This window comes from Ipomoea nil, unplaced genomic scaffold, assembly GCF_001879475.1.
Source record: "Ipomoea nil cultivar Tokyo-kokei standard unplaced genomic scaffold, Asagao_1.1 scaffold3199, whole genome shotgun sequence".
NCBI classification, from domain to species: domain Eukaryota; kingdom Viridiplantae; phylum Streptophyta; class Magnoliopsida; order Solanales; family Convolvulaceae; genus Ipomoea; species Ipomoea nil.
The window spans coordinates 2,178,819-2,193,784 of NW_017619627.1; the positions used below are offsets into that span (position 1 = coordinate 2,178,819).

General features: G+C 37.1%; 1 protein-coding gene across 1 annotated transcript; it reads left to right on the forward strand.

Annotated features, from left to right (window-relative positions):
- Window positions 1-10,386: 10,386 nt before the first annotated feature.
- LOC109168520 (leucine-rich repeat receptor-like serine/threonine-protein kinase BAM1) lies at window positions 10,387-14,669 on the forward strand. Its single transcript, XM_019317565.1, has 2 exons — window positions 10,387-13,358; window positions 13,937-14,669. Exons 1-2 carry the CDS (start codon window positions 10,763-10,765, stop codon window positions 14,398-14,400), a joined length of 3,060 nt encoding a protein of 1,019 aa, XP_019173110.1. The 5' UTR covers window positions 10,387-10,762; the 3' UTR covers window positions 14,401-14,669.
- The last annotated feature ends 297 nt before the right edge of the window (window positions 14,670-14,966 follow it).

The following is a 14,966-nucleotide window of genomic DNA, read 5'->3' on the forward strand; positions in this document are numbered from 1 at the left end:
ACTTTGCCCTTGTTAACTAATCCTTATATAATAATAATAATAATAATAATAATAATAATAATAATAACAATAATAATAATAATAATAATGAAATTAATATATGTTTATATAATCAAATATACATATGTATATTTATATATTTAGTTTTTTTAATATTTAAGCATTGATATACATTCATACATATAAATAAATACACACATTATATATATATATATATATATATATATATATATATATATATATATATATATTATTGAGGACATTATTGTAAATTGATCCATATAATCTAAAATATAACCTTGAACCAAACAAGGTAATATTATATTACACCATCCAAACCAAACACACAAGGTAATCTTACATTCCCTACATCTCACATTACCTTCTTGGAGGTAATCCTATTACCTGGGGTAATCCAAGATTCCGTGAACCAAACGCCCCCTAAGAGATTATATATATTTTTTGAGTTAATCCTCTTTTTTTGTCATAGATTTATAGGTGGCAGTATACTTTAAACTTTATTTTATCAGAACATTCACTTTTAGTCATAGCATTATTGTGACATGATCATTTTTTGTCTTTTATCAACAGAATAGTTTAAATATCATTAAATACGATGACATCTCAGTTTTCAATTATGATTTTTTTTTTTAAAAAAAATAAACATAAAAAAATATAGCGGTTCAATTTACTTTGTATATAAATATGAAATGTCTTTGTATTTAATAACATTTCAACAATTTTGGTGATGGAATAATAAAATTGATCATACCACGATAATACTAAACCAAATGAAAATATTCTAATAAAAAAAAACTAAAAATTAATTATCACATATAAATTTATGACTAAAAATAAAATTAACTCTATTTTTTCTGGGTAGTTTAAATATTGGGATTAATAATAATAATAATAATAATAATAATAATTTGAAGCGAAGGTTTAAGCAATCCATGATATGTATAGTTAATTGTGGTGGGACGACAAGCAGATGGATGGTATCACGAAAACCCAACAATTGTCGTGTTTCACAATCGTCAGTCAACCTTATTAATTTGACCAACTTTCTCTTTCTTTCTAGCTTCCTCTGCACCTAAATTATTACTGCTTCTTTTAATAATTACCTACTATGTAATCCCCCCTTCAATTTTTCTTTTTTCTTTTTTTTTTAAGAAGAAAAAAAAATAACTGTCGAATACGCCACTGAACTGCACATCAAAATATAATTAGATTATCGAATGCAAAATAATACAATTGAGACATTGAACAACAAAACTCATGCAATTAGACATGAAATGACTCGTTTACCTTGTCCCAAAAATTGTTATTCCCAACCCTAAGGACCTCACACACTCCGACCCGACAGAGCATGTGAGAGGATGTAAATCACGGTGACTCAATGGTTCAGTAGACAGGATAAAATAGGCCATCGAACTGCACATGATAGTGCAATTCGGCCACTGAACCTAAAAACTCAATAATTAGATCCCTAAACTAACCAATTTCAAAAAATTCTTCCAATTTGAAAGTTTTCAATAGGTCATCCTCCCAAATTAATTATTTAAAAAAATAAATTTAAAAAATTAATTATTTAAATTAAAAAAAAAAGGGACTCTGGCCGGAGTCCTTTTTTTTTAAAAAAAATTAAATAATTAGTTTTAAAAATTATTTTTTAAAAAATAATTAATTTGAGAGGATGACCTGTTAACCTATTGGAAACATTCAATTTAGAAGAAATTGTTTGAAATTGGTTAGTTTAGAGACCCAATTGTTGATTTTCTAGGTTCAGTGGCATAATTACATTATCGTGTGCAGTTCGATGACCAATTTTTTGTTATTTTTAAAAATAATAATATTTTAAAATAATTTTAAATAAAATAATTAATTAAAATTTTAAAAAATAATAAACTAAAACATACTGGCCAGAGACGAATCGTCTCCAGCGAACTTCGTCTCTATGGCCGGAGATGAAGACCTTTGTCTCCATGGTCATGGAGACGATTCGACTTCAATCGGTCTATTTTAGTTTTTTTATTAATTATTTTATTTAAAAATAAATAAAATATTATTTTTAAAATTAATAACCGCCATGTCAGCATACTTTCAGGTAAACAGGTCATTTTGAGTCTAATTGTATGATTTTGTACTGTTTAGGGACTTAATTGCATTGTTTTTTAGTTTGATAGCCTAATTGTATTTTGGTGTGCAGTTGAGTGATATATTTGACCATTATTCCCAAACAAAAATTATAATAATTTTCAAATATTATTATATTTAGATAATAAAATATTTGAAGTTCAAGAGGTAAACGTGATACAACAAAATTCCCTATCATGTGTTACAAAAAAAAAAAAAAATAATAATAATAAATAAATAAATAAATAATTAAAACACATGCTCTAAGCCTCTAGGGCGCTAACCACTATTTTTACATTTTCTATTTGAATATTCTTCAAAATGGAAATTATGAAATTTTTAGAACATTTAATTTCAAAATGTTGTGTTATATTATTCAATATTTTATATTTTTATACAAATATCCCTTGATCCCTTCATGGCTGAAGTTATGGCCTGCAAGAAGCCCTTCTTGGCTTAAGAGCATCCACATCTGTGGTTATTATAGAGTTATTGTCAGATGAATTATTTTGAGTGGGATTAATAACAAATGTGGGGTGGGGTTATTTTAAAAAATATTTGTCCTACAAATATCAAGATAATGTCAGAAAAAATAAAAAAATAAAGCTAGCACTGGCTGTGCGCGTTTGCGCACAGCCCATGGCTACACGGGCGCGCTTGACGCTATACAGTTTATTATTATTATTATTATTTTTTTTTCAATTTCAGTTTTTGTTATTTTTTTTTTCTCTCCTCTCCTACATTCTCTTTCCTAATCACTCTTCCATTATCCCCCAAATCTCCCCAACTGATGCGGATGATCTAAGAATCGTAATTTCACTACAATCAGATTGGAGTCTGATTGTGTCAGTCCTATTGCAACTCTAATTCAAAGGAACAAAGACCTTTCTTACCCAAGAGTTGTTGTAAATCAATGTTATAACAACATGGCTAGTTTTGATCATATTAGTTTTAGTTGGATTAAGAGATCACTGAACTTGATGGCCATACATTAGCAAGGCCAACATGCTCTCAATCTCAACCTGACTCTGGTTTTTGGGATTCCACCCTTCCTGAGTGTATTCATTCACTTCTCTTTAGTTCAGTTTAATTGAAATTTGTCTTTGATTTAAAAAAAAATACAAATACAAATATCCCTTTGTTAAAAAAAATGAAGTGAAAAAACATTTTTTTGTCTTTAAATTATAAGAAAAATAACACTTTTTTGTTTATTAAATTTATCCAAAGACCAAAGTGGCTTCTTCTATTAGTTTGGTTTATTCTAACTATGTTAAAATATGTTGTAAATATTTGAGAAAGTAAAAACACTAATTTATAAATAATTGAATGATAAAAAGGGACTATATTTAATTAAAAGACAACAAAATATTGTCTCATGGGTAAAACCCGATTATCATATATTATTCAAGTCTACGCACAAGGTCTTCTTGATGCGATGATAAGAGATAATATAGTGCTTGGTTGTGGTTAGTTTGTTAAGTTTGTTTCGTATTTATTGATGTGGTTACCTTGAGTTTAGTAGTTTCAGTTTCACCTTTGTAGTATAAATATCTCTTCTGAATAATGTAAATTCATCACTTCTTTACCAATTTACATGGTATCAAGAGCTATTCGATCTAAACTATATTTTTTTTCCCTTCACCTTAAGTTCTATTTTCCATGGCTGCTAATGATGCAAATACTCAACCTACTGTCTCCCCCACTCCAGTTAATACGGTACTTAATGTTGAAGGTGCTAATACCATTCCTAATCATCTTGAACCTAGCCAACCACTAATTGTGGTTACATTTCATAACATTCAAAAACTCACTTCCTCTAACTATCTCACATGGAAAATTCAGCTTGAAGCCATTCTTATTGGCTATGATCTTAAACATTTTATTGATGGCAGTAAACTCATCCCAACTGCTACTATCATTGTGCAAGATCGCGTACTTCCAAATCCTGCTTATTCCACTTGGATACGCCAAGATAAGCTCATTTTTGGCGCTATAGCTGGTACTTTGTCCTCAGCTGTCGGGCCTCTCATTTCGAGTGCCCAAACTTCTCACGAGGCATGGAATATCCTAGCAAATACTTATGCTCGCCCCACCCGTGGTCACATAAAGCAACTCAAGGATCAACTCAAGAATATCATCAAAGACGGCTCCACAATTACCGAGTACATACACCAAATCAAGAGAGTTGTTGATGAACTTGCCATTTTAGGCAAACCCATGGAACATGAAGATATCACAGACAAAATTCTTGATGGTCTGGATTCTGATTACCAATCTGTTATTGATGCTGTTAATGGACGTGACTCCATCATCTCGTTTGAAGAGTTGCATGAAAAGTTAATTAACAAAGAACTTGCTCTACACCGTGCAACTCCTCCTACCACGTTTCCAGCTACAGCTCATCCCACTCAAACTCGACCAGTAAGCAATTTTCAGACTCGGCAACCCTCATATCCCCGCTTCACAAACAATTCATCCCGGCCTGCTCCAAAACCCTTTCTTGGTCGCTGCCAGTGGTGTAATGTTCAAGGTCATGTTCTTTTTCATTGTTCTATCTTTCGTGGACAGTACCCAAATATTCAGTTTCCCCCTCGTCCTACACGCAAACAAGAGGTAAAACCACAGGCTCATGTTGCTGCCACCTCACCAGTTGCACCCTCCTGGTTGCTAGACAGTGGTGCCTCCCATCATGTTACCACAGATCTTTCAAATCTTGCTCTTCATACACCATATGATGGTACAGATGAAGTTATGATAGGGAACGGTTCTGGTCTTCCCATCTCACATACTGGTTTTGTTTCTCTCCCTTCTACATCTAAGTCATTTTCCCTTTCTAATGTTTTGTGTGTTCCCACCATGTGTCGAAATGTTATCTCTATTTCACAATTTTGTCGTGATAATAATTCCCTTATTGAGTTCTCACCCACTACCTTTTGTGTTAAGGACATTCAGACGAGGGCACCCCTCCTAACCGGACCATCTAAAAACGGAGTTTATGAGTGGCCGACGTCTCCTAGTGTGTCTACTCATGTCTTCACCACAATGGTTTGTGACAATAATTGGCATCACCGCTTAGGTCATCCCTCCGCTCCCATCCTCGACCAACTCTTGGTTCGTTTAGGCATTTCTAATTCTTTTGCTCAGTCACATTGTAATGCATGTCTTAGCAATAAAAGTCATAAACTTCCCTTTAAAAACTCCACTCTTACTACATCAGAACCGCTTGAGGTTGTGTTCAGTGATGTTTGGACTTCTCCACTACATTCCTTTGATAATTACAAATACTATATTATTTTTGTAGATCACTATACAAAATATGTATGGTTGTATCCACTCAAGCGGAAGTCTGACACATATGATGTGTTTGTACGCTTTAAGTTTATTGTTGAGAAATTTTTTAATAAAACACTTCGAACCTTGTACTCTGACAATGGTGGTGAGTACAAAGCCTTGTCATCTTTCTTAACACTAAGTGGCATCTCTCATCTCACCTCTCCACCACACACTCCCGAGCATAATGGGTATTCGGAGCGCCGACACCGTCACATCGTTGAGACGGGTCTTGCTCTTCTTACCCAAGCCTCCATACCACTTAGTTACTGGACTCTTGCCTTTTCCACTGCAGTCTACCTCATTAATTGCCTTCCCACACCAACTCTTAACCATCACTCCCCTTACTCTAAACTCTTTGGTAGTGAACCAAAATACTCTAGTCTTCGCAGCTTTGGATGTCTGTGTTATCCATGGCTCAAACCATATACTGCCCACAAGCTTCAGTCTCGTTCATTACCTTGTGTTTTTTGTCGAGTACGGGGCATCTCAACATGTTTTTTATTGTTTAGAACCAACTACAAATCGTATATATGTGTCTCGACATGTACGGTTTGTTGAAGCGTGGTTCCCATTTGCACATATTGCTAAAGACCTCTCCCGCCCTTCGTCCTCCAGCGCAGGTGAGTGGTGTTCTATCTCTCTTTCGATCGCCCATTCACCGGCGCAACCACATTACCAAAACATCACACCGCCACCCCTACATAATCTTCCTCCAAATTCCCCTATAACTTCCCCTCTATCACCTATACTCCCCTCACCTCCTACTCAAAATACTCAGTCGTCTCCATCACCATCTCTGCCTGGTTCTACATCCCACTCTTCTCCCTCTAGTTGCTCACAAACGAGTCAAGTTTCATCTCCTGCTACTTCTCCTCCTGACCAACCAGCTTCTGTACCAGTTCCTGCCCCACGTGTCGTTATCACTCGGTCGAAAAACAACATTTTAAAACCCATTCGAAAACTCAATTTATCAGCTCAAGTTGTTCCTATTGAACCTATTTCTGTTAAGCAAGCTATGCAGGATCCAAACTGGTTGGCAGCCATGAAGGATGAGTTTGCAGTGTTAGCTCATAATGAGACTTGGGATCTTGTCCCCCCCCCCCCCCCGATCCATCTCACAATCTGGTGGGTTGCAAATGGGTCTTCCGCCTCAAGTATCATCCAGATGGGTCCATTGCTCGGTACAAAGCTAGACTGGTTGCCAAAGGCTTTCATCAGCGACAAGGGCTTGATTATACTGAGACTTTCAGTCCGGTTGTTAAACCATCGACTGTTCGGCTGGTCTTAAGTCTAGCTATTACTCATGGGTGGGTAACTCGTCAGTTGGACATTAACAACGCATTTTTGAATGGAACTTTGAATGAAGATGTGTTCATGACTCAGCCTCCCGGTTTTATTGATCGTACACTACCTCAGCATGTGTGTCGGTTACGAAAGTCGTTGTATGGTCTAAAACAAGCCCCTCGGGCTTGGTACACTGAGCTGCGTAATTACCTTCTGCAGATTGGTTTTAAAAATTCGAAGGCAGATACTCCATTGTTTTACTATACTCATCACTCGGACTCTGTCTATGTCCTTGTGTATGTTGATGATATAATTGTAACCGGCAAACATGAAAAATCTGTTTGCTCCTTTATTTCTTGTCTGGCTCGCAGGTTTTCTTTAAAGGATCTTGGTTCTCTTTCCTTCTTTCTTGGTGTTGAAGTGTCTCCTTGCTCTCACGGCCTCTTTCTCAACCAAAGGAAGTACATTTATTACATACTTTGTCGTGCGGGGATGGCGGATGCTAAACCTGTGGCCACACCTATGGCTATTTCTCCTCCACTACGTCTTACAACCGGACACACTCTTTCGAACCCGTCTGAGTTTCGGGCACTAGTTGGGAGCTTGCAGTATTTGTCGTTGACCAGACCAGATGTAGCATTCGTTGTTAATAAACTTTCTCAATTTCTGGCAGCACCAACCGTAGACCATTGGGCGGCACTGAAACGTTTGTTTCGATATTTATGCGAAACTTTGGATCATGGTATTTTCCTTTCTGCTGATTCACCGGTGCAACTTCATGCTTACTCTGATGCTGATTGGGCTGGTGACAAGCATGATTACCGCTCTACAGGAGCTTATATTGTTTACTTAGGACGTAATCCTATCTCGTGGAGTTCTAAGAAACAGCGAATTGTTGCCCGTTCCTCTACGGAGGCCGAATATCGCACTGTTGCTGGTACTGCTGCGGAACTTGCTTGGATTTCATCTCTCCTGAGTGAGCTTGGTTTTTCTCTCCCGGAGAAACCAATTATTTATTGCGATAATCTTGGCGCAACCAGTCTCTGTGCAAACCCAGTTTTTCATTCTCGTATGAAGCATGTTGCTCTTGACTTTCACTTTATTCGTGAGCGTGTCCAGAGTGGTGCACTTCGTGTTTCTAATATTGCAAGTGATGATCAGCTGGCTGATGCTCTTACGAAGCCTCTACCACGGCGCCGCTTTCAGCTTCTGGTGTCCAAGATTGGCCTCGCCGGACGGCTGTCCATCTTGTGGGGGCATGATAAGAGATAATATAGTGCTTGGTTGTGGTTAGTTTGTTAAGTTTGTTTCGTATTTATTGTTGTGGTTACCTTGAGTTTAGTAGTTTCAGTTTCACCTTTGTAGTATAAATATCTCTTCTGAATAATGTAAATTCATCACTTCTTTACCAATTTACAATTATCACTATGGCATAGTTTATGAACTATTATCTATAAAAAAAATTATTACATACTTTAAAACAGTGATTACAAGATTCTCTCGTCACAAAAGAAAATATCATTTTTATAATTTAGAAAAAAAAATTATTTAAAAAAAATAAAATAAAATGCGTTAAGCATGTGATGATTCTCGTTCCTTACATTATATAAAATTGTTCTCAGTTTTTTTTTTTATTTATTTTTTTATTTTTCAGTTTTTCATTATTTATTTTTTTGTTTAGAGATTTTTTTGATTAATATTTATTTATTTTTTTAGATTAACATTATAAAATTAGCGCACGTTTAATTTTGAATTAATTTTAAACTTTATATTTAAAATATTTTAGGATATGATGATTGGTTTAAATGGAATATATATATATATATATATATATATATATATATATATATATATATATATATTTATTTATTTTTAAGTATAATATATGTAAGATTTTTACATTTGATATACAAATTTATATATGTATATAATATAACTAAGAATATATCTAAACAAATAAAATATTAAGTTCACTTAAAATTTAGTTTTGATATTAATATTTTTTAAGTTAATATTTTAAATATTTTTTGATATATTCATTTGAATGAAGTGTATTGACTATTGACTTGATTTATCTCATTGTGAGCTTGAAATTTTCATTATTGCAAATTAGCCCCTGTGGTTTCGCTTTACTATCTGTTGGCCTTCACTTTTTTATTTGATCCGTCATTATTCCAATCACCAAACTTGCTTGATTAGTTGTCCCACTTCAAAAGATCAAAACATGTCCTAATAGCCCTGTTTGTGAAGTTAATTATATTGTTTTTTTAACAATGATTTTTAATATTAGGATATGATATTGAATTCTAACTAATTTGAAATTGATTGAAATATTGTTTAATTGAACTCGGTTTAAGGAAAATTAGTGTATTTTATTGTTGATAACTTGATGGGGGCATTGGGCTAATTGAATGTCATCTTGGGGTGACGTGTAGTGTGCGCAACTGATACGTGCAGTTAGCCTAAACGTGATCGTGTCGAGAGAACAACATGGGATACTCATGCATGTTTCATGATATCGCAAACGGAAGAACATGTTATTGGTTGTGATGAGTAAGTAGTGCACATCAATTTTTAACATGTTATTGGTTGTGATGGGTAGGTAGTGCACATCAATTTTTATTGATTTATATAATCACGTTGAAAGGGGTTATGATTTTTTTTTTTTTTTTTTGAGAATTAGTATGTTAAATCTTGAATATAACAATATTATATTATGATCAAACTATATATATATATATATATATATATATATATATATGTATGTATGTATGTATGTATATATTGAATACTATTGACTCTATTAGGAGTACTACTTAAAGCCCCAAGCTCAAACCTAAGACCTCTCATTTGAGGGGTCACAACTATGCCGCTTGACCACAAGGCCTTTGGCAACTATTCTTATATTTAATTTCTTCCATGTCTATTATTTTCTATGTTATTTATTTAGTTATGTGGCGAATTTGGGATGTAAAATTTTCAAATCTATACTATTTCATTTACAACTCTTGAACTAAAAACTTTTCTTAAGAGATAACACACTCGCTCTATTTAAATTATAAGTAATCTAATGAATATATTTCTAAAAAAAATTATTGATGATGAGGAAAAAAAAAGTTATACACATGAATATGCCATCCGTGACAGCATATGATACTTAACAACTCATTCTTCTTGTCAACACTCCAAAAAGAGAAGAAGATGATGCAATAGAGATATAGAAGATAACAAATTGCCTAAACAAGAAGAAACTAATTTGAGTTGGCAATTTAGAATATAGTTCATTAATTCTATTGCTCATATAATAGCTAGTCTTTTGGGAAAATGATATGCAGTAAATAAGAACAATAATGATAGCCGAAAACAAGTTATAAACCGGTGAAACATAATTCTCGTATTAAAAAATCATGAATCTATTTAATTTTTGTCAAGATTTTTTCAGTTGAGTATGTCACATAAGATTAGGGTGAAGCTAGTGTATACTCAATTTAAAAAGACAAGTTAATTTGAATTTAACTTTTAAATTATTACTTTAACTCAATACAGCTCTTTTACATAAAAAGCAAAACAAAAAAGTATAAGTAAAGAGCACTAAGGTTGTCTGTTTTCCATATATTTTGAACATTTAGTCATGAAAAGGATGTCCAAAATGTTTGAAACTTTCTCAAAAAAAGAGGGGTTATTCCAAAGTTGGGAAAAAAGTTGAGGGGCTTCAGGTCTGACTAGGGGTAACACTACAAAGTTTTGCTTATAAGACCCTATATTTACTAGAAATCAAACAAAAACCCGGCATTACAAAAATATGAAATGAACGCAATCCTCGCCCGCTCTGCTCACTGAACTCCACTCTACTCCTCCGCCTACCCCAAAACAACAACCACCACTTCCTCCGCCTGACGCCCTCTCTTTCTTTCTTTCTCTCATAATTTCTTAAGGGGCTTTTTATCGAACACTCTGTGGGCAATATAGAAAGAGATTGCGAGAGAGGTGAATCGATCGAGCGGAGAAAATGCGGTTCCTTCTCATTCTGTTTGTCATCCTTCACTTACATTTCCGCCACTGCGCCGCCGCCGGAAAAGGGTGGCGGATACCGGAGTACCGTGCTTTGCTGGCCGTGAAGGCGGCGTTTGCTGACGAGTCTCAGTCCGCACTGGCCTTATGGAATGTCTCCACCTCTCACTGCACATGGCTAGGTGTCACGTGCGACTCTTCCCGTCGCGTTACAGCTCTTGATATCTCCGGTCTTAACCTCTCCGGCGTCCTATCTCCTGACGTCGGCCACCTCCGCTTCCTTCGCAACCTCTCCGTAGCTGCCAACCAACTTTCCGGCCCCATTCCTCCGGGAATCTCGGCCGTTTCTACCCTCCGTTACCTCAACCTCTCCAACAATATCTTCAACGAGACATTCCCTCCGCAGCTCGCCCGCCTGCGGAACCTCCTGGTTCTCGACCTCTACAATAACAATATGACCGGTGACCTGCCGGTTGAAGTCTACCAATTGCAGAACCTCCGGCACCTCCATCTCGGAGGCAACTACTTCGGTGGTGCCATTCCGCCGGAGTATGGAAGGTTCCAGAATCTGGAGTATCTGGCGGTTTCTGGCAACGAGCTCGTCGGTGTGATACCGCCGGAGATCGGAAACCTCACTAAGCTTCAACAGCTCTATATTGGCTACTACAACTCCTTCTCCGGTGGAATACCGCCGGAAATGGGGAACTTATCTCATCTCATTCGCCTCGATGCCGCTAACTGTGGACTCAACGGCGAGATTCCCCCAGAAATAGGGATGTTGCAGAACCTGGACACGCTGTTCCTGCAAGTGAACGGTCTCACCGGGTCGTTAACTGCGGAGCTAGGGTTTCTGAAGAGCTTGAAGTCCATGGATCTGTCGAACAACATGTTCTCCGGCGAAATACCGTCCACATTCGCGGAGCTTAAGAATCTCACACTTCTAAACCTCTTCCGGAACAAACTTCACGGATCAATACCGGACTTTATCGGCGATTTGCCGAAGCTGGAGGTGCTGCAGCTATGGGAAAACAACTTCACCGGTAGCATTCCACAGGAATTGGGGAAAAATGGTCAGCTTCAGCTTCTGGATCTCAGTTCCAACAAATTGACCGGAAATTTGCCCACAAATTTGTGCACCGGAAACAACCTGCAGACCCTAATAACTCTCGGAAACTTCTTATTTGGTCCGATTCCGGAATCTCTTGGGCAGTGTCGGTCACTAAATCGAATCAGGATGGGGGAGAACTATCTAAATGGTTCCATTCCTAAAGGCCTTCTGAGCTTGCCGGAGCTCTCACAAGTTGAACTCCAGGACAATCTCCTCACCGGCACTTTTCCAGAGACTCATTCCGTCTCTTCCAGTCTTGGACAGATCAGCCTTTCGAACAATCATTTGGCTGGGCCATTGCCTCCGAGCATTGGAAATTTTGCAGGTGTGCAGAAGCTGCTTCTAGATGGAAATAAATTTTCCGGCCACATTCCTGCAGAAATTGGGAAATTGCAGCAGTTATCAAAGATGGATCTCAGCCACAACGATTTGTCCGGTGCCATTGCACCAGAGATAAGTCATTGCAAGTTGCTGACATTTGTTGATCTCAGCCGGAATCAACTTTCTGGTGAAATTCCTACTGAGATTACAGGAATGAGGATATTAAACTACTTGAACCTGTCTAGGAATCACTTAGTTGGGAGCATTCCGGCGCCAATTGCCTCTATGCAGAGTTTAACTTCAGTGGACTTTTCATATAACAATCTGTCTGGATTGGTTCCGGGGACTGGCCAGTTCAGTTATTTCAATTACACTTCATTTTTGGGCAACCCTGATCTCTGTGGCCCTTATTTGGGACCTTGCAAAGATGGTATTGTTGATGGGTCTCGTCAGCCTCGTGCAAAAGGGGGATTCTCATCTTCTTTGAAGCTCTTGCTTGTTATCGGGTTGCTTGTCTGCTCAATTGTGTTTGCTGTTGCAGCAATTATAAAGGCCCGCTCATTAAAGAAGGCTAGCGAGGCTCGTGCATGGAAGCTTACTGCATTTCAGCGCCTAGATTTCACTTGTGATGATGTTCTTGATTGCTTGAAGGAGGACAACATTATTGGAAAAGGAGGTGCAGGAATAGTTTACAAGGGAGCGATGCCTAATGGGGAACAAGTTGCTGTGAAAAGGTTGCCAGCCATGAGCCGTGGATCTTCACATGATCATGGGTTTAACGCAGAAATACAGACTCTTGGGAGGATCCGGCACAGGCATATTGTCAGATTATTAGGCTTTTGCTCAAACCATGAAACAAATCTTTTGGTTTATGAGTATATGCCCAATGGGAGCTTGGGTGAAATGCTTCACGGAAAGAAAGGCGGTCATTTACATTGGGATACAAGGTATAAGATAGCTGTGGAGGCTGCAAAGGGCCTTTGCTATCTGCATCACGATTGTTCACCTTTGATCCTCCACCGTGATGTGAAATCAAACAACATTCTTCTGGACTCGAACTATGAAGCTCATGTTGCTGATTTCGGACTTGCCAAGTTCTTGCAGGATTCTGGAACATCAGAATGCATGTCTGCTATTGCAGGTTCTTATGGATACATTGCACCAGGTAATCTACAGAAATGATGCTTTATTTTATATATTAGATTAGATGTGCTTTAATTCATTTTGCTCCTTGGTGCTAAAATTGTTTGCTACTCTCTGAAACTTCTAGTCATAGGTTTCAATGAAACTTCATTTATTTGTGATATCTTATATTGGTGGGCCAAACTTTTCTATACATATTAAATGCCGGGGCTTGTCTTTCCTAGATAGTAAATCGGGCAATTGGAATGTGAAGTCACTTTCATTTTTTCTGGCATTTAAATGATAGGTGAACGCCACAACAAAGTCATCTACAGCTCTACACCGCCCTTTGTCTGTTTAGGATAGAAATGTGGAATAAATAAGGCTACTAACTACCTTGATATTGTTTGGTGGGTTGGTATTAATGAGTATTAAAGCGCTCTAGTTGCCTTGACAGCAATTCAAGATGAACTCTCCCCTGCAAACAAATCAAAATAAAGAATTAGTTTGTACTTGACAATTACTTGTTTCAGGAAGTTAGTTAATGAAGGGTAATTATTAATCTACTGTGTTTTGTGATCCCACCAATGATTCAAGCATAATATTTTTGCTCTTTTGTAGAGTATGCCTATACACTGAAGGTAGATGAGAAGAGCGATGTTTACAGCTTTGGGGTGGTGCTGCTAGAACTGATAAGCGGAAAGAAGCCAGTTGGGGAGTTTGGTGATGGTGTCGACATAGTCCAATGGGTTAGAAAAATCACAGATGGGAAAAAGGAAGCAGTGCTCAAGATTCTCGATCCGAGGCTCTCGACTGTCCCCCTTCACGAGGCAATGCACGTGTTCTATGTAGCAATGTTGTGTGTGGAAGAACAGGCGGTGGAGCGCCCAAAGATGCGCGAGGTGGTGCAAATGCTAACAGAGCTGCCCAAACCACCAAACAACAAACAGGATGACTCAACAGTCACAGAGTCCCCTCCACCATCAGCCTCTGTACTGGAGTCCCCCAGCACAACTCCAAGGGACCTGAAAGACCAAATGCAGGCACCACCTCAGTCACCACCACCTGATCTTCTCAGCATCTAAAATCCGAGTATGGAACCCTATGTTCACTTATCTCTAGTTACCCTATCAGTTTGCTGCTTCTATTTTTGTTTTCCTTTTTTATTTTATTTTATTTTTATTAGTAGTTGTTATTGGGGGAAGGGTTTGCTTAACTATCTAACTTCAAGGTGCTCACTGTTCCAAGCTTTGCTTTTTGTGTAATATGTACAGTTGGATTGGAGTTGTAAAATTGGTAGTAGTAAGAATCTCCTCTTTTCCTGTTCAGAAATCAGAAATGTATTTTACTGTCACCTCACCTTTTGATCATAATGGGAAAAAGACTCTAAAGGAGATAGATAAAGCAGTTTAAGTTGTTTATAACTGATCGATTCAAATTAAGATGGTAAAATCACTTTTAGTAAGAGTTGAAATTGTAATCTTATGGTTAACAATTTATCACCTCAATAAGGTGACTGAGGGGTTGTAGCAAATATGGGTGTTTGGTGTATGATTTATAGTAGTGTAATTGGGTATAAATGAAGTAGAGCGGTTGCCGCCTTGAAGTTGGAGCAGAGTGGTGTTCCAGTTTCCGAGGGCGGTGAATAAAA